Source organism: Plodia interpunctella, chromosome Z (genome assembly GCF_027563975.2).
Source record: "Plodia interpunctella isolate USDA-ARS_2022_Savannah chromosome Z, ilPloInte3.2, whole genome shotgun sequence".
Taxonomy (NCBI): domain Eukaryota; kingdom Metazoa; phylum Arthropoda; class Insecta; order Lepidoptera; family Pyralidae; genus Plodia; species Plodia interpunctella.
In genome coordinates this window covers 8,161,642-8,182,879 of record NC_071324.2, presented here as the reverse complement: position 1 = coordinate 8,182,879, position 21,238 = coordinate 8,161,642, and the positions used below count along the sequence as shown (strand labels likewise).

General features: G+C 32.8%; 2 protein-coding genes and 1 long non-coding RNA gene across 6 annotated transcripts; 1 reads left to right on the top strand and 2 right to left on the bottom strand.

The window, feature by feature from the left end:
* Positions 1–2,011: 2,011 nt before the first annotated feature.
* On the top strand, positions 2,012–8,444 carry LOC128682917 (uncharacterized). 3 transcript variants are annotated; one of them, XM_053767955.2, is made up of 4 exons: positions 2,012–2,170; positions 3,574–3,961; positions 6,401–6,611; positions 6,974–8,444. In XM_053767955.2, exons 2-4 carry the CDS (start codon positions 3,582–3,584, stop codon positions 7,217–7,219), a joined length of 837 nt encoding a protein of 278 aa, XP_053623930.1. In that variant the 5' UTR covers positions 2,012–2,170; positions 3,574–3,581; the 3' UTR covers positions 7,220–8,444. The 3 variants fall into 3 exon arrangements, with proteins under 3 accessions (XP_053623930.1, XP_053623932.1, XP_053623931.1); XM_053767957.1 differs by lacking the exons at positions 2,012–2,170; positions 3,574–3,961 and adding an exon at positions 5,755–5,924; XM_053767956.1 differs by lacking the exons at positions 2,012–2,170; positions 3,574–3,961 and adding an exon at positions 5,755–6,202.
* Positions 3,192–5,765, bottom strand: LOC128682918 (uncharacterized). Its single transcript, XR_008406224.1, has 3 exons — positions 5,647–5,765; positions 5,191–5,315; positions 3,192–3,297 (listed from the first exon to the last, which is right to left on the bottom strand). It is a non-coding gene; the product is annotated as an uncharacterized LOC128682918 (long non-coding RNA).
* Positions 8,445–8,589: 145 nt separating the features above from the next.
* alpha-Man-Ib (alpha-Mannosidase class I b) lies at positions 8,590–21,026 on the bottom strand. 2 transcript variants are annotated; one of them, XM_053767953.2, is made up of 12 exons: positions 20,702–21,026; positions 19,907–20,119; positions 18,559–18,702; positions 18,281–18,392; positions 17,945–18,130; positions 17,599–17,747; positions 16,621–16,809; positions 15,792–15,979; positions 13,842–13,950; positions 12,258–12,437; positions 11,866–12,006; positions 8,590–11,284 (listed from the first exon to the last, which is right to left on the bottom strand). In XM_053767953.2, the coding sequence occupies exons 2-12, from the start codon at positions 20,060–20,062 to the stop codon at positions 11,069–11,071; spliced, it is 1,770 nt and encodes a 589-aa protein (XP_053623928.1). In that variant the 5' UTR covers positions 20,063–20,119; positions 20,702–21,026; the 3' UTR covers positions 8,590–11,068. The 2 variants fall into 2 exon arrangements, with proteins under 2 accessions (XP_053623928.1, XP_053623929.1); XM_053767954.1 differs by lacking the exon at positions 20,702–21,026 and adding an exon at positions 18,986–19,084 and having other exon boundaries at positions 19,907–20,022.
* Positions 21,027–21,238: the final 212 nt, after the last annotated feature.

Genomic DNA, 21,238 nt, shown 5'->3' with positions numbered 1-21,238 from the left:
TACACACTTTTATTTATAAAAATACCAACAATTTAGGTAAGTAGGTACCTAAATAGGCACATCTGAATGTGGCATTCTCTAGTTCTATTGTCAATGTGTTATTGTAGTCCATTGAGTACAGTAATTGTTGAGACGACTAAAGCAATTATATCTAATTGACAATTACTAAATATAGACATGTGTCACGAACGAACCTATATTGAGCCTAAAGCGAGGTGGTTGTGAAGTTGTAATATGGTCTGTTTTGATTTTCATTGTGTCGAATAAAACAACTTTCAACAGTTGAGGACTTGTAGATCAACTACCTATTTCCAATGATCACGGTGCAATGTTTGAAATACACTTTGTAACTATAATTTGATGGAATAATAGATAGGTAGGTACATTTACTGAACGACGACGGCGAGACACGCGTTGCCTCAAAACAAGAATTCCTAAAAACTCTAAACTTTACAGATCCAACTATGGCTTTATGATCAGCCATACATAAACCATTTTTGGAAAAGTACAGCTGCTGTTGCCTCTCAGTTTTTATATAAGACAATACCATTATGTCAATGGGTATCCAATAAGTACGAAAGAAAACAAGTGACTACAAACATCAAAATAATTCCTAAGCGTCCTAGTTATTTTCTCTAATTTACATAGGTACCTAACAGGAAATTAACAACAGGTAAGTAAACTACTTACCTACTCTTGCAATCATTATGTAGGTCCACATTGATGCGATTATGCCCTTGGCAAGTGCAAAAGTCATGTCATGCATGCCCATTTAGAAGGGATTAACCTGTTCGCTCACTAAATTAGCCATTAAATATATTTTGTCTTGACGATGATTGATCCATCCCTTCCATAAGTATATTCATATTATAATTGCTATTGTCTATCTGTCTGTCTGTTTCGCGTCTGGACAGATTTTGTTGAAATTTAACATGAATATAGGTAAAGACCGTGTTCAAAAAGAGACTAAATTTTGTTCCAAATGTAAAAAAGTTAATCTCATCCAATTTTTACATTAATCCTTTGAGCCTTTCTTGTCCACTTCATAAAACTTTATCAAGTAGGAAAATGAATCTTGTACGCAATAAAAATAAATATAAATATAATAAATCTTGTATGCAATCGCAATGGGTATGGCTTAAGAAAGTAGGTACTTAGGTAGATACCTAACCTACACATAAGTAATTTGAATAAGTAGGTACGGGTAGGTAATAAACTGACTCATGTATCTACGTAGTAATAAAGAGGTATGTAGATACGAATAACTTAGCTAGGTATTGTTTGAAATATAATAATTCAATCAGACAGAAAAAAGTGGGTCAAACTGAATATGCTAAATTGTAGACAAACAGTTACAGTAGGTACCTACTAGACGTATAAAATAAATGTTGTTGAAAGATATGTAAATAAATAAAAAAAGATCTTTTTTATATATCCACATGCTTGGATATAAGTAACAATGTATAAAAAATATATAGTGGTAATACACTACATGTACCTATATAGTGATTACGCGAACGAAACAAGAAGACAGTTATTTATTATGAGTCAGAGCTTTAAAAGGTCTCTTCCTTCGATATCCTCGATATTCTATTTATAATGACTTAACTCGTAAGAAACTATAATACAGCTTTGTTGTACCTATAAATTTCTTACTTTATTCGTTTTATTCGATCGATTTATTGACAATAAATTTATTATAAGTATTTAAGTAAAATACTTATGTACTCATAAATGTATGTAGGTAATGTACACCATAAAAGTTAAGAAAAATTTTCTGTGATCTCTGTGATTATACATACGGATATCGGCGTACGTGATATAGTTTCAGAAATGTATTATGCAGCTTTATCACCTTATAAGGAAGTCTAAAATTCATATGGACTCACACAAACAAAAATTACGTACAACATTTGTTTGAAATGATAAAATTATTGTTTTCATAAGCTTAATTGAATATTACGAATAGCTAACTTAGTAATAGGTATTTCTAACCAAACAGGTGGCATGGCACGGCGCAGAAAACCAGTCGACAAAGTGTACGCTCTGCGCACACGCATGTGTTACACGTACCAGTACCAACAAAACGCGCGAGTGAAATCGAAAATACCTTTGTGTATTATATGGTTTCCCTCTAATCGTCGTCCAACCTGACACGGATCAGTTATAGGTATGTCTAAATTGTTTTATTACGTTCCACTTTACATCTCAAATTATTAGACATTTATTTAGTCTGCTCTCACGGCCAATAAATAAGAGACGTGACTTACATGACCTATTGCTGTTATCAAAGACAACATTATTACTGTAACTAACTACTTAAATAGTGAAATAATAAGAGAATATATAGTGTGAACAATGATTTATAACTCTAATACCTATTAATTTCTTAAACTAAACTTTTCTTAGCAAATCTTGAGGTAAGCACTACCTATAAAAGTTCAAATCAATGGTGTATTTATGAATAAAAACAATAATAACCATTTAAAATTAAAATGTAAACTGATTCCAAAGATTAACATCAACACACACAAATAATATCGACACGAATCACGATTTCGACTCGTGTTAGTAGGGCAGAAACATTTCTCCATATTTAAATAAATTAGCCTAAGTCGCCCCAAGAATAGTTGCAGAAAAGTAAAATCGACATACATAATTTTTCTAACTTTATCTAGGTACTTATAAATATAATTTCCGATACGTACATCTACAGACCACCTGTTACTTACAGTATGGATTGTACGGTAGAGTCACGTAGAGACTTGAGAAGCCTTACCTATAAGGCATACTTTCTACAAGCTTTAGAAACTGTAATCCCATAACAAGTTATCCGTCCGTAAAGTGTCCGACATGATTTATACGAGTATTGTTCTAGTTAATAACGTATTTATTATGATGCAAATATGAATGGACCAAACGTTTAACCTAGGTTTTTCAAGGGTCAACACTTAAATGTACCTACTCGTACACAAATCACTCACTTCAGTAGAATACATTTTTGCATACCCAATTTACTTGATTTTTTAAAACGTGTTTTATGTACATTACATTTTAATAGTGAAAGACTTAAAAATGCAGATACAAAAAATCGTCAAAATCTACAAATGTCTTACTCACATCAAATCACATCGATATACTTAGTTATACATACCGTCCATGCACACGCGTCCGTCCCTTTAAAGATTATTATTTTTTAATAAATATAATAATACCAGAGATTTTTATTTTATATCTGTGAATATAAATTACATTAAACTAGCTGATGCCTGCGACTTCGTACAAATGTAACGTTTCCTGAAAAAGAATATTTTCTATAGTTTAGCTGAACTATATACGCCATACGCATTTAGAATACGCTATAGAAGAACTTAACTGAAATTTTACTACGACTCCTTTTAAAAACAGAAATTCACGTGTGCGAAACCGCGGGCAAAAGCTAGTACCTATATAAAATAAGATAATTTTCAGTAGTTTCGGACCTGATGAAAAAATTTCGCCGTTCAAACAAAGTTCATATTAAATTAAATTGAAGAACAAATTATATAGAGCGACAATAATTTCTTCTTACAGGCTTCACAATGGCTCCCATAAATCAGAAGTCAGGAGCCGGTTCCACCAGTAAGAGTGGATCCGGACTCGGGAAGATGCAGTCCACATTTGGCAAAAGTTCCTCATCTTATGGGAAAAGCGATAAAAGTTCCGGTAAAAGTAGTGGAAACTCACTTATGCCAAAAGTCAACAAATCGTCTATGCCTGTTTTGGGAGGGAAGAGTTCCAGTGAATCTTCAAGTGTCAGTAGAAGCTACCCATCGTTTACTCCACCGAAAAGCAGCAAGCCTTCTGTAAGTTTAGGCATTATATGGATCCCAACGAGGAAAAACAAGAAAAAAGAAGCTGTCTACACTCCCCACAACAACAAATATGACTATTCTAATAGGACACCATCAATGTACAAATTGTAAGTTCGTAAATCAAGTTACAAATAGATAAATTAGTATATTGTTAGACAAGGTTCCAAAGGAATCATTCCCATACGAGGTACTTACTTATTTAGATGAACAGAAACGTGACAGTCGAAGCGGTGGTGAGAGAGAGTGACACAGATGGTCTGTAAAATATTGGTCTTACAATTAATCTTTTGAGACTTTTGCACAGCAATGGGACCTGAGAGCTACTTACATAAAAAAATTATAATCTGGCACGGGTAAACACATTACAAAAAAATATAATTATGCTGTCAAAAGTAACTATTTCACACTGACGAAGCTGCGGGTAAATAGCCTGTAAACCTACATAAGTAAAATTGAAACTGGTCTGTGTCTGTACAAGATAATAATTATGCAATCTCTCCCTGCAACCGACAGGGATGCAGGTATACGTAAAAGAAAGAGATACATGAATCCGTGGTGAAGTCAAATTTCATGGAATTAGTACACGAAATACATAGGACAAATAATTTAGTTTTATGTTCGATACCTATAAATAATATTTATATAGCGAAGATAAAGAAAACTAAAAACGACAGAATGTTTCCATACAACTTCCCGGCTGCGCATCCCATGCTAAACAAAATAGCAGACTGGACATAGTAAAACCATTGTTTTACTATATCCAATAATTTATTCAACAAACACGTGTTGAATAAATTATTGGACTCCCTTTTCAGCGTGCATCCCTTCCTGTTTCAATGATAATTTGCCTAGTGAGTTAGTCTATTAACGCGCGTACGCTGTACGTACTCCGTACAGGTACCTACCTATTAATTTCATGAATTAGTGAATATTACGCAAAGTTCGGCGCAGATGGCGCTACTGGTAGAACTAGGGTTAACAAACTTTGCCATAGCGGCAAAAAGCGTCAATTTTCAATATTTTTGAAGATTTACAACTAAAATATCTTCTTCACAATCGTGGTGCGAGTTTGAAAAAAAAAATACGGATTTAGTGGATTATTGAATATTATAGGCTTCAGAACACAAAGTGAACACATACAAGACGAATTTGCTAAATTATTCAAGTCCATTGTAAAACACAATACCTTTATTATAATTATTGAACGCTATTGATATCACATTGCACCATTTGTGGGATTGGGATACGTATATTATTTTCGACCATCACTTCTACAACATAATTAACTAACCACTTCCACCCAAAAACTACTCAAATCAAAAATATAAACACTCACATTGATTTTTAGCTTCACATTTAGCGCCTTTGAGTTCACTTTTAAGACTTCAGTGTCAGCACCATTTTAGGTTAGTTTTGCATTCTTTGGTCAACCGTGGTGTAAAACTTGACTGAAAGCCTTACCTGTATGAAGTCAATTTTTTCATAAGTCGTCAGGTGTGAAGTGTTCCGAGCATATTTTTGACTATTTACTGGCTCTAAAATTTTGCAGCGTGTGGCGGTTTCTTATAGTTTTCGAAGTTTTTTAACTTTTGGAAAACGATGTTCCCCAATATTTCAGTACCCGAATATGCAACACTGTTGTTTATTTTCACAAATGATTGCTTACGAAGGAAAATATGAATAAAGTACTCTCAATTAAACGTTTCATCAACTTAGCAAAAGGCGGCTACGCGTTTGTTTACCAACCACACAGTGCTGCACTCTGGCGGGATAAATGCGCAGTAATACTCACTTATCTACAAAATTTGTACGTATTGATGTCTGAGACTAAATCCACAGATATAAGAACATTGCATGGAAAAACACACGTAATACCTTTATAAAAAAAGCTCGCACGTCTAACTTTTAGCCAGTCCGTTCAGTGCCCAACCAAACGCCACTGACACATCTATGTAGTTTGTGGTATTTTTGAGACGGTTAGGTTAGCTGTCATTATCGTTGACTTTGTAAGCTGTCACCATTTCATTTCCTAGAAGAAGCTTTGTTTTGTTTCGTAAGATAAACAAGGAGGTGGGTGAGGTGACATAAAAATTAAATTCTCTAGTACGAAAAGCTTTTGAAATTTTCAGTACTTGATGAATTAAGTTATATTAGTCTTAACCCGACTTAATTTCTGTATTTTATGCAAAGTCGATTTTGATTCAAGTTTTTTACTTTTTATTGAACTCAAACTTTTTGGTCGATGATTTTTTCGCCATCAAGATGCAAGAGAACAACAACTTTCAGACAATCATTAGCACATGGCGACGCTTGTCTGGAGAACAAATAGAATCATCTACTTTAGTAAGGTAATTAAAAGTATTCCGTGCAGGCTTTTATAGTCTATTGTTTACGTATTTCCAATCCATAGTGTATGTGTGGTCGTGCAGTAATTTGATCTACTTTAGCATTACCGAGTCAGCATTCGGGTTCTCGCGTCCGCACGTCACGACCTAGTATTTTTGTTCAATCGACTTTTAAAGCATTTTTATGCGTATCATTTCTAGTATGTCTGGAGACTCCCCTGATTACGATCTATACAAGAAGAAAGAAGAAGAATCCAATTTGTTGGTCCCTGAAAGGAGCAAAGCACCATTAGCAACAATTGCTAGTGCTGGAGTGGCTGCGGCGGCAGTAGATTTACCACCACCTGATTGTGTAGGTACAGAACCAGAAGAAAAGCAAGAGTTTCTGAAGTTCGAAAAAGATGAGAATAAGGTAACTTTATTGTCACCAATTAATTGTGCACAAAATATGATTGCTGTACTTCTTTAAAAGTGTCTAAGGTTTTATATTAGTTAATACCATTCATTTTAAAATTTTTGCACACCAGTGATATAGAATTACAACATATTACTGCTAAACAGCAGTAATATACATATATTACTGGTTAAGCAGTGTTATATTCTATATTGCTGGTGCATAGAGAAAATTATCATTTTGAATTATAAACACTAGTCTAGCCTATGTATATGTATGTTGTTATCTGATATCCCTGATCTCAGAGGCCTTTTAGGTCAATGGAGTATCATTCCTTTTACTCCTATTTCTTATTCCATAACCATAATTTTCTATTTAAGGATGGTTCTGGAGACACAAAAGAAAAAGAAGACCGAGATGAAGACTATCTGGAGAACAAAGACATTGAAAATAAATCTGAAAATAAATGGGATAAAGATAAGTTTGGAGACAATGTAGACAGTGTCTACTTACGACCTCCCCCACCACACAAAGCCCGCTCTACGGCATCCTCCATAGAAGAGAAGGACTGCTGTATTGAATGCCTATATTACACCCTTCAGTGTTGTGATTGTGTACTAATGTAAACTAAAGTTCACTATAGTTTGTATGGAAGAAATTAATAAAAAGGCAGCAACTTCTCTCAGACAGCTATTGATAGTCTGATAGTATAGCTATTAAAAATATGCCTTAACCTATGTATCATAGTAAATATGGAGTGAGTATGATCTTGCCTGTTTGTGTGTATGTCATAGCAACAATTTGTACGAGAAGCAAAATGTATGTGTGAATCTTTGTGGTCATGGTTGTCAGAGAAAAAATCTTGTCTAGATTTATTCTGTGCAAACTATACTGATGGATATTGAGGCAGAAAAAACAAATAATTGTTTTTTGCTATAGATCTGACCTTTTATATTTATGTATACATGAGGTTAGGTACATTATAAAATGTATTCAAAAACAAAAATCTGATCAAATACTGATTAACCATTTCATTTTAATTTTATTGGTAATATTTCAATTAGTTTCATGAGTAATTATTGGTAATGCCACTATTGTTGCATATTTCATAAACCCAAATACTATAAGTTCTCTAATTAGGCTTAAATAGCTAAGTTGCCATTTGATATATCATTGTATTAAGTCTTCTAGACCTTATTATTGTTAGAATGTTTTAATTTCTGTTTTTACTACTTGCCTATATTTCTTAATTTTTGATGTAGCTTTTTAGGATTCATTTCAAATAAATCAAGTCTGAATAGAATGAAAGTACAGAATAATACAGTCAAATGCATTTTTATAAATTGGTAGTGTTTAAGCTACTTTCTGTACATTGTTGATTTCAGTACAGTCCAAACAGACAGAGGGTCTTGCAAAATTTATTCTATGATTCTAAAATATAACAAAAAATAAATGTATAAAGTCTTGTTCTGTATGATTAGTTCTCATTTTAATAAAATTTACATTCCATGGAATACAAAGCTGAAACGAATTATATTTTTCTATTCATGGATTTACATGTATTTTGATACTTGCAAATATACATAAATTTAGTAGTACTTTTAATTTATAAGAAACGAGATTGTATTTAATTCTCTATAACTTTTTTACATTCTATAAATTTGAACAGGTGCTCAATAAGTTGAATTTATATATTAATTTTTATGGGATCAATCTTACTGATAATGATCTCATATAGTATCTCGTGACAAAGTATTGTTAAACTAGTCGGTTTAACAAGGCAAATATGCATTATATAGGTACTTTTTGTACTTTGATATTAGATAATAAATACTTTTTTAACAAAGTAAATTTGCGTTTTTTTTTAATATACCTTTATTTATATTTTTGTAAAAAGATGCAGGGTTATTGTTACATTTATAGTTGTCACATAATATTTAATAGATTAAAATAATTGTCACATAATATTTAATAGATTAAAATAAAATAAACCATGAAGTCCTGTAATGAAATTGTAATCTCAAATTGTACATTTATTACAACCACTGTAAAATAGCACAACGTTAGTCAATGTTAATCTAAATATTTTACAAAGTATATAATTCATACAATTAAAATTCACTAAATGATTTACGTATAGCTACAGGGTACTTTACCCTACCGCTTGTGCACACTAAGTTTTTAGTGCTGCAACTAGTTTCATGGTAACTAATTATAATTAGGTTTTAAAAAAACTAAAATAAAATTTTTTTACGTCACTCTAGAGATGACATCGAAAGAAATTTTAACCTGTTACCACGTCACACTATAGTAAAAATGTCACAACTTTTAGGGTGAGTTGCCCCGTAAAATTTGACGTTGGTTTTAACTGGCACGCCGCTGACGTTTGGTTTGGACGAATGGCGTACTTTGCGTTTTTCTGCACACGTTTAAATTAATGGAAGTTTACGTTGCAACCCACCTTTAGTAGTACCAAAAATTAAGTTCACAGTCACTCAATCACTTGCTTAGACCAAAGGATATACATCACATTCTGACAGAAAATGAAAGTACTTAAATATACAAAAAGATTTAAGATTTTTCATTTTGTGTCATAATGTAGTATTTTAATGGTAGATTGTTATATAACGGGCTATTTAAATGCCCGAAAAAATATTTACAATTTATTGATTCGATTTAATGCAAAACGCTATATCATACATAGCCAAATATACAATCAAGGAAATAACGAACGAAAAATACTTTCATTGGTTAATTAAAATACAAGAAAATGCATAAAATATTTTTCAATATAAAACAAGTAAACAATATATTATGACCACGTATCTCTGCTCCTGTGGAAATTAAAGTGAAACTGGCTTTCATACCAAAAACAATCTATTAATATATATTGTCTCTATAATATTGACTGTTTCATCTAAATAATATAGATTGATAAAATAATATAGACTGTTTAAATAGAAAGTAAAAAATACAATTTCGCCTAATAACAAGCCAAGTCACTGTGGAGTAGTAGCGGATTGGGGTATCATATTTGGAGTAAAATATTTAATTACATGTACCAAACCCATATAGAATGAGTTAAGAGGTAATCTTGTGATGCAGTCTAGCTTAGGTTGCGTCGTGCAAAGGTCAAACTATGAAGGTACACAGTATGGCCTTCGCAAAATTATGTTTATATGTTTATAAACAATTAAATATTACAATACCAATCAAAATTGACATGTTCTCGTCTTCACGTAGGTAGCTTTGACTACATTAATACATTCATACATCAATTTTAGTATTTGACTGTCATAAATTAATTTAAAAATCAAAATGCATTTATTAAATCACGTCAATTCTATTATTTATAAAGTAAGTACATTTGGTAATCGACTTAATACATTTTATATCTATGGCAAAACCATATAAAAATATTCAAATTACAAAACATTAACAATTATAAGCGCGTACCTTAAAAATAAATGTATAATAGGAATGGTACTATACAAAAATTGAAATAGTATTGTATAATGTTACTGGATTTTTATATATGTTATATGGTTTTGTTAATTGGAATAAATACGAAGGAAATAGTTTTATGTACACCTAACCATTTCCCATGTCATACAATAGGGATGGTTAATTTACTATTAATACATTTAAAAGTTATACTGGATAATACACATGATAGCTGCCTGTATATTAAATATTTCGTTTGCAAATTATTCGTTTGCAAGTTATTCTGTACAATAGGTATGTCTGTGATTGCATGTGCAATACAACGAATGCATGTGCGATACATAACTTTTCTTTCAGAAATTACCCGAAATGTATAAATATCATGTCGGGTATTTTCTGAAGGTTATTTCCCGTATTTTTGTTAAATCAACTTTATATTCAAAAATTTAATGAAATATAATAAATTAATTCCTCATAAACTATACGCCGAAAATAGCACAATTATATTTTTCGTATATTGTGTACATTGATCTAAATCGGTAAATCTTTGACTTGTCATCATCCTTATTTAAAAGTGTTAAAAAGCTGTACTGCAGTATATAATTACAATAGATACAATTAATGCAAATATTAAGATAAGAATTAATTTATTACAAATATATTACACAATTTACATTGATTAGTCATAGAAGATAAACAAAATTCATGGTCATTTTACAATTTCAAATTAAAGTAAATTCCCATACTTATATAAAAATATGCTAAACAAAGAAATTTTGCACAAAATTTCCATGATTTGCATTTTTTGCATGTAATCAATCTCCATTTTATTACATAAACAATATTAAGTAAGTATATTATAAAAAAGTGCGACTAAAATTATTGGTCTCGTAATAACAGGGAGAAAAATAATAACAAGTAAACCATAGGTATTTCTTTCTACCGTAATATACAATCTTCATTCAGTCTTTTCTGTACTAGTTTTTAGATGTTCAGGACTAACATTTACAACAAAATAAAGTCTTTGGATGTTAATTTTTATGTATCGGCAGTGGGTGGGCTTCTGAATTCATGACATAATGATTCAGGTCGATTTCATATCTGTTGTCACTGAACAAAAGGTACAGGTATTTGAGTGTTTCGGACAGGAAGAAGGACTCCATCATATCGCGTTGTAGTGGCTTTTCCGACTTCACATTCCCAAGCGACGTATACCCATTTGGTACTTTGGCGTATTTCTCGAACCCCTGATGGTGATGATAAATTATGTGTTATATTAACATTGGTTGCAGATTTTCCTCAAGTCATCGGCGTCTGATGACTTACGATGTACTTAACTATCTACGAGTTCAAATGGTAAGTTGGCAAGAATGAGAAAAAATCATAACTGTAAAACAATACTACCTAACACACTAACTACAACAAAAATTTAACAAGACGCCCTATAAATTGATTGCGATAATATATAGGTAAATATACGTTGATAATATATAGGTAAATAGTCATTACGCTCACATTGGTAGATAGCCACATAGTTGTGTATATTCCTGTTGATATACGTTAGCATTAAAAAATAACTAGATATTTTGAAGGACTATTTTATCCTTATTCATAAATTTTCATACTTAGTGAATGTGGACGACAGGACTAGATATAGCAGGATTGAAGAGATGGATTTATGCCCTGATTTTTGATGGGTCTTCTGGAGTGAGTTTATAAATTTTATTTATAGAATATATATTTATGGGATTATGCATACATAGTAGTTAAGAGTACTGAGAAGGATATACAGCACTTTTCGCACAAAGTATAAATTGTATATACAAACTTGGTATATCTGCCAGCCCCATTCCTGGTAGGTGGTGTTGCCAGTGACCTGATACAAATACCACAGGCTTTCGACGTACTCGGGTCGCAGCAGGCTATGGGAGTCAGCTGTTTTCGTGTACATGTCGTCTGTAGGACTGGCCTGCAATGAGAAAGGCAGATTTTTATTAAATATTCCGTATTTTTTTTTTTTCAGATTGGCAATGGGCAAAGTTTTTATTTTATATTTATGACTATGATATAATATATAGTAACAACAACAATACGCCATAATAATAACAAGTATTTCCCGTAAGTATTATTATTAGTATTTAGTAGTATTTAAAATTCTATCTAGCAATATTCAGCCAACCGGGGGCAATAAAATGCCAAATAAATACTCCAATCACGTACCATGTTGAAATGTGTTATTTCGGGAGCCAAAAACGTAGGATGCGCTGCGTAAGTCAAATAACAGGTCTGCATAAGTTCTTGAGCCATGGTCATGTGCCAATCGGGAAGGCCATTTGCGTGGCCCAGGGCCAGGGTGCCGGGCAAGAAACAAGTCAAATGATCCATTTTAGGAATGAAAGTCTGGAATCAAACAAATAGTGCAAGTCAGTATTAATTTTTCAGACGGCTATTAAGCGACTTGAAAATCTGTCTTTATTAAGCATAAACTAAAATCCATTGGTATTATATTTCTAAACGTTTAGTTTTCCACAAGGTTCAATGTTAGCTCTCTCTGTGTAAACATCGCATATCCCCGATTGTTTTTGGAACTGTAACGTCCCAAAGCCCAAGGAGTGCTATAACAATAGCACTCCCTGGCCTTTGGGGACACACAGCCTTAACAGTTGATAGGTTGTTGCCTATCAACTGTTGAGGCTGTGTCCCTTAGTCTTAGGTATGGAGGGTCTTATAATAGGGCGCGACCACACACACGATATTACCGCTTCAATGTTAATTATCACTACATAAAATAAAGTCGCTCACCGCTGTCTGTCCCTATGCAAGTACGTGATGAAGGTGTTTGTTGATAGGTACTCAATAACATTGATTCTAGGATTTTTATGTGGTACATTGTGTTGTTAGCATATACATATGCCTAGTTGAATAAATGATTAGTCAATACAACTATGACCATTAAAGTTTAAGCACCTCAGCCGCATTTGCATATGGCTTGAGTAAAACAATGAATTTGACATGCACACAAATGAGTTATACAAAAGATTATATAATATTATACCACGCACTGTATATTATATTGAATTGGTTACGGATTAGTAACGGACATCCTAAGTTGAATGATCGCAATCGCTCATTATATTAACATAATAACACCATATTAACATAATTACTATTTGCAAGCGAAGTCATGTCATGAAAATACGAGAAATCCAGTGTTCTGATTGGATTTTCTCAGAATATCTGATAATATATAATAATACCTTATTATCTTGAAATACAGCTCAGAAAATGAACAAAATAAGTTGAGCTATCTGAATTCTCTACAAAAATCCGCGTTGTAGTTTTTTAGTTCATTGTACAGACCGACAAATTGGGGGACTTCTTTTACAATATGTAAGGAAATCAACATATAAAAAACCGGTCAAGGGAGTATCGATTTGTTGATTAAAAATTAGACAAACATAATTTTTTGGATTACTTTTACGATAATTACAATCATTTTATCTATCAGACCCTCAATATGTGTGTTCCTGAAAATAAGGGTGTTAAGGTTAACAGACGGACGGACAAACAACTTCTCATAGTATATGTTAAAATAAACAAAACACGTTATATGACGCTTACGTCTCCACGTGCGAGAGATCTCTTTCGGATGGATCGAATCCGCGAATCGTCTGTTTTTGTCACACGCAAGATTTGTGTCATAAAGTCTAAAAAAATATAAATGTCAATATATACAGTTCCCAGTAAAACAATATTTCAGCAATGTATTTTTATGTTATCTATATTCCACACATGTTAACATACCTCAGAACCAGCTGACAATTCTCCAATAAATAAATGCTTGTTAGGGGATGACCGCTTCGCTAGAAACTCCCTCACTCCTTCCATGGCGGTCATATAGTCGTCTAACAAACTGCAAATAAAATTACAACCCTTAATAGTAGAATTGTTAATTGAATTTTATCGTAGTAAATATACCGAGTATTAAACGTGTTTTATTCCAAGCAAACTCAAATTCCTTAACACATATAACAATTTATTAACAATATTTTGATCGATTCACAGGATAGATATTAATAAAATGTGCAGCACAATTACTCTCCTTTCATGCATGTTGTACTAATCTCGGCTGTATGCAATGCACTATAGCCAGAGGTCCGCTACGTTGCTCTAGTACTTATAATAGAATACGATTTCGAATGAAACGCGGATGAAAACTATTTTTGAGCTGTTAATTGCACATTACACACATTATTATTTTCACATTATTATATACTAGTAATATCTCTCTGTGTCATCGTTTTCCCGGTTACCGCTTTATTTTTTCTCCTTCATTGAGTACATAATACGCGTAATATTGTCGAAGCACCATTCCGACTTTATGGCAGTTTCATACATAACATCGCACTATTCCTATAAGCTTAAAATTGAAAATTCACAATTGTTTTCATTGTATTTGTCGCGTCATAAACGTGTTTAAGCCTAAAACGTAACGTGTTTTACATGATCCATTTGGCCTTCGCCTCGAGAATTGGTCTAATTGTCATTTGATATGATTATGTATACTGCCACGTAATACTTTACCATTAAATTTAATGGTATGCAGTGAAAGCAAACGAGTTGTCATTTGCTCAGCATGTTAATTTTGACTAATTCCTGAACCGAGGAAGATTCCATTCTTAAATAAAAAAAGCTTGCCTTAGAATATTAAGAAAGAAATTATTCATCGTGAATAATATCACAATCGTTCAAAAATCATAATAAAACATATTTTATAGTGTGCTGACTTCGGTACATAGGTAGTTGTGCAACAATACTTATCGATAAGGCAACCGCAGGAAAATAAATCAAAAACATTATTGTAAGCTATAAAAAACTTTCAAAGACATAATTTATAGACTGCATTGTTGGATTGTAATCTATGAATCATATCAGGAAAACAGTAGTGTCAAATCTTACAGCGGCGGTGGTCTAAGTTAAGACCCCAGACTTTATTACAATCCTACTTGTTCCATTCACGTCAGTTGCCTTTAGGTGACTTACAATCTGACACCAGCGTTAGCAATAACACACTCGACACACCCGATAAGAAAAAGACTTGTTTCATAAGCTGTCTGCATACCAATGTATGTCATAAAACTATAGACCACGAGACTTGCTTCCGGTAGAGGAAAACTTAGTCAAAAAACGTAGACTTTGACTTTATGTGGTAGTCGTAAAATTAATGACATCACTGTTAGCATACTTGATATGCCTAAATAAATACTACCAGGGTTTACCAGAGTTATCGTCGATTTACAACTATGATAACTTTTTGTTAAGCTACATATTTCATATCATATATTTGCAAAGTTACAGCGGATGTAAGTGGTGTAACAAAGAATCCAAACTGCAACTATTGTTTATCAAACATTGAAAACATTTTACTGACCAGAATCAAACTCTCTCGGCGAATTTTCAGTGCAAAATACATTTTTTTATAGAATATAGCTTCAGAATTAAAATTAAAAAATATATATAGATAATATTTTTTTTTAAATAATTTTAATTAATATTGATTTTCATCAGTATGAGGCGCAAAGAAGACTGGAATTTTATGATAAATTTTGTTGTACTGTTATTGTACACTTGTATTGTTATTATGACGATTATATAATTATAATAAACGTTAATACGTTACATTACAATTTTTTAATACCGGAAACGCACAATCAGACAGATAATATAATCAGCACAGTTTTATCTTTTACTTACTAATTAATAGTCTTTCCAGTTTGCAGCCATTGCTTGAGTAGATATTCGTAGTAGCTGTCCCCCCTTGCGCCCAACGTGATGGTGGCGTGAGGGAGAAAGTGCCCAGTGCTTGGATTGATGAAGATGGGTACAAGGCCATGCTTTTTAGGCAACTGGTGTATCTTCTCAGAGACTGCTGCTGCAGCATCCTATTTATAATAGAAAATAAGTTAAAAATTGAAGAAACCTCTTATTGAGATAATATACGTTGTTTTTATTTATTTCGACCATGCAGTCAAAAGCGCGATATAAGTAGTATTAAAACTTAATAATATTTTAAACATGAAAAAATTTCAAAATGTTTACGAATGCCTGTTACACTAAAAACCTACTATATTTTGGTACACGTGTATGGTACTTTATCAGGGAGCTCCGGGGCACCGCTAGCAAAATTATAAAATGATATACAACGCCCTTCTCTCTTCTTAGATTTATTTAAAAAAGCACCTAATAAACGTTGACTTCAAAAAGCATGCTAGAGTTTAGTCTTACATTAGTACTAGTTATTGAGGCTTCTGGCCTCAGTGAGCAGTTAATATGGGGAAATCAGTTCCTAGCTCACGCAAATAGGTAAGACTAACACGCATACCTGTGCGTGTTAGTCTTACCTATTTGCGTGCCCACAGCAGTAGTGATATTAAACATGACAATGATTATGATGACCTTATCTAAGTACCTATTTAGACAAGGTCATCATAATAGCCGCATTGGGATGGGCAATGCATGAAGAATTACCAACTAAAGTATTAGGTTTTGATAACATAGTTGTTAAAATTAATCTATTTCTTACTTCATAAGCGGGGACTTTGGTGGCTCTGGAGAGTTCTCTGAACTCAAGTTGCACGGTAGTAACCTCTGCAGTGGTGCTATAGTGGGACCACTCAGGCGCATGCGCGGTCTTCATGCCGAGGTTCACGTCGGAGTACGGAATCCCAGAGGGCGACGAGAATGCCGCCATCAACCTGTCTCCCAGATCTTGCTGCGGAACATTTATTATACATTTAAGCTTCACATGTATTTTTGTTTTGGATAATAGATAAGTACTTGATCTGATTAGGGCTCATGTTGAGAGGATGGATGAAAGAGACTAACGAAAAGTATAAAACGAAGGTAAATTGTAGTGGGTCAAGCTCAGACTCACCGAAAATACCACGACCACGCCGATCTCTTTCTATAGGATAATCGAAACACCCATATTCAGAGTGAAAGCGTGAAGAGAGCGGTGAGAATAGAGGGAGCAAGAAAGATCTGTCAGAATCCTGGCAAGTAAAAACCTCGTATCTGTCTATCCTCGTGGGAAACAGGCGTGATAATATAAATTAAACTTAAATACTAGCAATATACAGGTATATGAAGTCTCACTATTTCAAGTAAAAGTTAGTGAAATCTAACGAATTTAATTGTTTTTGTTTCTTAATTCCCAGTAAAACAATAGAATTTTATACGCCATTGAAGCAAATCTTCGTAGGGAAATGAAACGCAACGAAGTTGGTGAAAACTAGAACACGCAGCAAAAAGCTATTATTCCATTCTTCAGTTCTTTTGGGTGTTACCTATTTCAACTAAGTCTTAATATTGGTGTGTTTACACTTTACAGTAGGTTTCTTCCACAACCGATAAGGCCACGATCAATTGTATTTCTTATGTTGTCAAGTCAATATTTCATGAAATAAACCAAATATAATAAAATACGGAATATATAACATAACTTTTGTAGTTTTATATAAAAATATCATTAGCATATTACAAGTAAGAAGGATTAACTTACAGCTTTATTTAGAAACATGACATCTTTAGTAAAGTGATAATTTGACAATAAACCGCCCAGCACTCTAATGGTGACTTCGAAAAAGTTGACGTCTTTATTTTTTGTGAATATTAATTCATTCTTAATCCATTGTTTCCCCTCTTCGAATTCTGAAAAATAAAAAATAGTTTATGGCCATTGGTTGATATATGGCGTATTTGTTGGTCTGTTTTGCCGCCAACAATCCAATGTGTACAAGATGTACAATAAGTATGACTACAATCTGCTATATTATCGTCACAGATTGGTGGAGACTGGAGCATGTAGAACGCTGGGCCTGTAACACAGAACTCTTTGTTTAGCTCACCTTCAGACAATCCCATAATGTAGGCCGTATCCAATGAGTCGACTATAGTTAGTCCCAGAGAAAACCAATCAAACGGCATCCCAGATACAGGTTTCACATTGTCGTGTCCCCAAGCATGTTCTTTGTACCCCTTCCACGCGTGTTTGAAGCTCTCCACTACCGCCGACTGACGAGCATTTGACGGCCCTACGTTCATACAAATAAATGTGATTATCAAAAAATATACTAACATTTGAATAAGGTAATTTTTGGTACTGGTACAAAATAGGATTTAAAAAAAATCAACATCGACATGTTCACAGTCGTTTCATTAATAGTACCTAATTAAATATTTACCTCTGAAAACAGGAGGTTGCCGCTCTGTCTGGTCAATTTCTACAACTGACTTTTTACTGGGTATCACATTCATTACTGGCTCATTGACTAGGGATAAATTTTTTAAATGTTCCTGTAAAAAAATGAATTCTTAAATTAATATCTGTATGAAAGGCATAAAAAAGGGAAGAAAAGCAATTTCTACTTCTTTAAACCAAATATTAGGTTTCTAAATAAAGAAATGTGTAAGTTATTACTAGAGTTTGAGCATAATTCATGGAGAATAAAAAATGACTTACCGGAACTAAATTGTTTACATCATTAGTTTTATCTACATCAAGCGCATTAACTTTTGCAGAATAAAATAAAACTAAAATAGTTGCTGTGACAGCAAGAAATGAATATACTATAGATCTTTGCAGCCGCGACAGCCGATTCCATTTCTAAAAAAAAACACTTTTTTTATATTGAAAAGAAAAATTAATTGATTGAATATAGATAACGACCATACTTCGAATATCGTTCAATATAAAAATTGTTTGCAACTAATATAGGTACTAACAAATTCAATATTATTTGATCAATTTGATAACACCATTTAATGACGTCAAAAATTTACTCCTAAGTAAATATGTAAATAAATATAATATAAAATAACAAATACCAATTATAATTAATTGTATCTACAATAATGAAATTGATTGGTAACTGGCAATCGTATCTTACGTATCGCGATGATATTTCTATAACAGGCGCTCGTGCTCTGCCGTTCATTGTAACTTCAACAAACCAACTCAGGACTTATTCATGAATAGCCGACAATTACTAAGAGAAGAAATAAATGCTATTGAAGTATTTGTATGCATAACGCTCATCGGAAAAATGCAAATTGTTTGTGGCATTGAAAATATCAACAATTTTTTGCAAACTGTTTAGATTTTCAGTTTTATGTAAAAGAAAAAATTAAATACACTAGAATTTTTTGGAATATTTAAAAAAAGTAAAACAGTTGCAAGGTAAGTTATAATAGATTAATATTTCAATATTATAAATAATACAAATATTACAATGACTTAAAACATTGTAGATAAAACCACACCTACAGGACCTACTTTTTTTCAGGGTTATTTAGAATATAAAAACACATACTAACACATAATAATAATACATGTATTGAAGGGGTGGTCCAATGAAGAATGGTGAAGATTGTGGCCACATGTGATTGAAAAGTCCTAGGTTCGAATCCTACTCCCGCACATGACTTTGCATACCAATCTGACTCATGCTTAGTACCACCACCACCACTTGGATGAAACGGAGAAAGCAATGGTAAAATAGTTCATTTGGTTACATAGGCACATTGCCTCTCTATTGAGCATTATTTTGCTTAGCCCATGGATGCATGGGCATCTTGCAATGGCATATGAGGCCATCATACTCTATGTTCTCCCATGTATGTTGTATTAGGTAACTAAGGGATACCTAGTCTGGACAGCTGATAGACAATGATAGAATTCTAAAAGGTGGGTCTTCTTATCCTGGGACTATTTGACCAGCTTCCTGTGGGCCTGAGACATACCTTGGAAATCATGAATAATGTTAAAATATAGATAAGTATAATAAGGTTCTGAATAAGTAGGTACTTACTCTTATAATTTTCTGATGGGCAATTGAGTGACCAGAATCAAATGAATTAATCAAAATTGAAGTATCTCTGGCCAAACTCCATTTACCAACATTGCTAGGTAGATCTGACGTGGGTTCATTGAAGTCAATTTGTATATTAGGACTCTGCTCTTTCATAGTGAAGAATTATATTATTTTCAATGAATAATATTGACAAAGACCCATTGCAGTTCCCTGTTGAGATAGAATAGAATCATAAAAAATACTGATATCTAGATATACAAATTCAAATTGTCATATATCACTTGCATGACAGGTATTTTTCTATGAATTTGAATTGCTAAATTTAAATACAGCAAAACCTTCTTGTATTAAATAAATAGTATAGCTGGTTCTATTTACTAAAATGGTATAGTGTTGTCACACTTAAAATTGCTTTACAATCTCAATCTGAATAAATAGATGATTAGGGGTTCAAGGCCTGCAACAGTAGTGCACTTCAAAAGGGTTGGCTTTAGAAAATGGTAAGTAGGTAACAAATTTTTAAAAAGGATAATTGAGTGAGAGAGAAGTGCAATAAAAAGTATAATGTAGTCTGTTCTATCATACTCTAAAGCTCCTCCCTTCAAAGTTCATCATGAGAATTTACTATATGACCTATAAAAATATCTTTTTAGGTACCCATCTAGCACGAAAACCTATGAAAGGTATTCCTAACTTGTATAAAAACAAGTTAGGAAAACCTTTCATAGCTAAATAATTCTGCTTATAATATCACTAATATCGGAAAGTCAGGTTTGTTAAGTAGGTACTCACCAGAAGCTATCAGGCTGAAAGCTACATATACTCCCAAAGTCGCAAATGATTTAATATATTTTTATTTTGATAATAATTGTTATAGTATACCACGTCTGCAGAACAGTGCAACGAAAGAAAAATGCAATTTTTTATGTTCCTTGTTAAAAATTATGGTTTACAAAATTATAGTTTTAGTTATGTGAATATGTTTTAATTATTATTTTGCTGGCAAACGATGATCAATTACGATTTTATTATTTGCAGTTTTCCATTTTTCTTCCAGTTCTGCGATTCGCCGCACCCCGCTCCGAGCCGAGCCGAACGAAAAAAATTGCGCTTGAAATTCATTGACACTAGACTTATGGATAGGTACTGACACTGACACATGAGAGTTGACAATGACTGTAGTCGACAGCGTCAGCTGGTTCAAATTATATTTCTAGGGATATAATTGCGTGAGTTAAACGATGCAGCAGTTTTTTGCAACCTTTATTTTTCCAAAAGTTTATTTTGAATGCCACAGTCAATATAGTTTTTTCTTTAAGAAGAAGTCAA

What these genes read in the sequence shown, in the direction of transcription:
- alpha-Man-Ib (XM_053767953.2), bottom strand. Translation starts at nt 20,062, where the DNA reads ATGAAAGAGCAGAGTCCTAATATACAAATTGACTTCAATGAACCCACG. An exon ending in CCCATCAGAAAATTATAAGA is followed by an intron (nt 18,703 to 19,906) that starts GTAAGTACCTAC and finishes GTTTTTTTTTAG; the next exon opens with AAATGGAATCGGCTGTCGCG. An exon ending in CATTATGGGATTGTCTGAAG is followed by an intron (nt 17,748 to 17,944) that starts GTGAGCTAAACA and finishes TTTATTTTTCAG; the next exon opens with AATTCGAAGAGGGGAAACAA.
- LOC128682917 (XM_053767955.2), top strand. Translation starts at nt 3,582, where the DNA reads ATGGCTCCCATAAATCAGAAGTCAGGAGCCGGTTCCACCAGTAAGAGT. An exon ending in ACACCATCAATGTACAAATT is followed by an intron (nt 3,962 to 6,400) that starts GTAAGTTCGTAA and finishes TATCATTTCTAG; the next exon opens with TATGTCTGGAGACTCCCCTG. An exon ending in TCGAAAAAGATGAGAATAAG is followed by an intron (nt 6,612 to 6,973) that starts GTAACTTTATTG and finishes TTTCTATTTAAG; the next exon opens with GATGGTTCTGGAGACACAAA.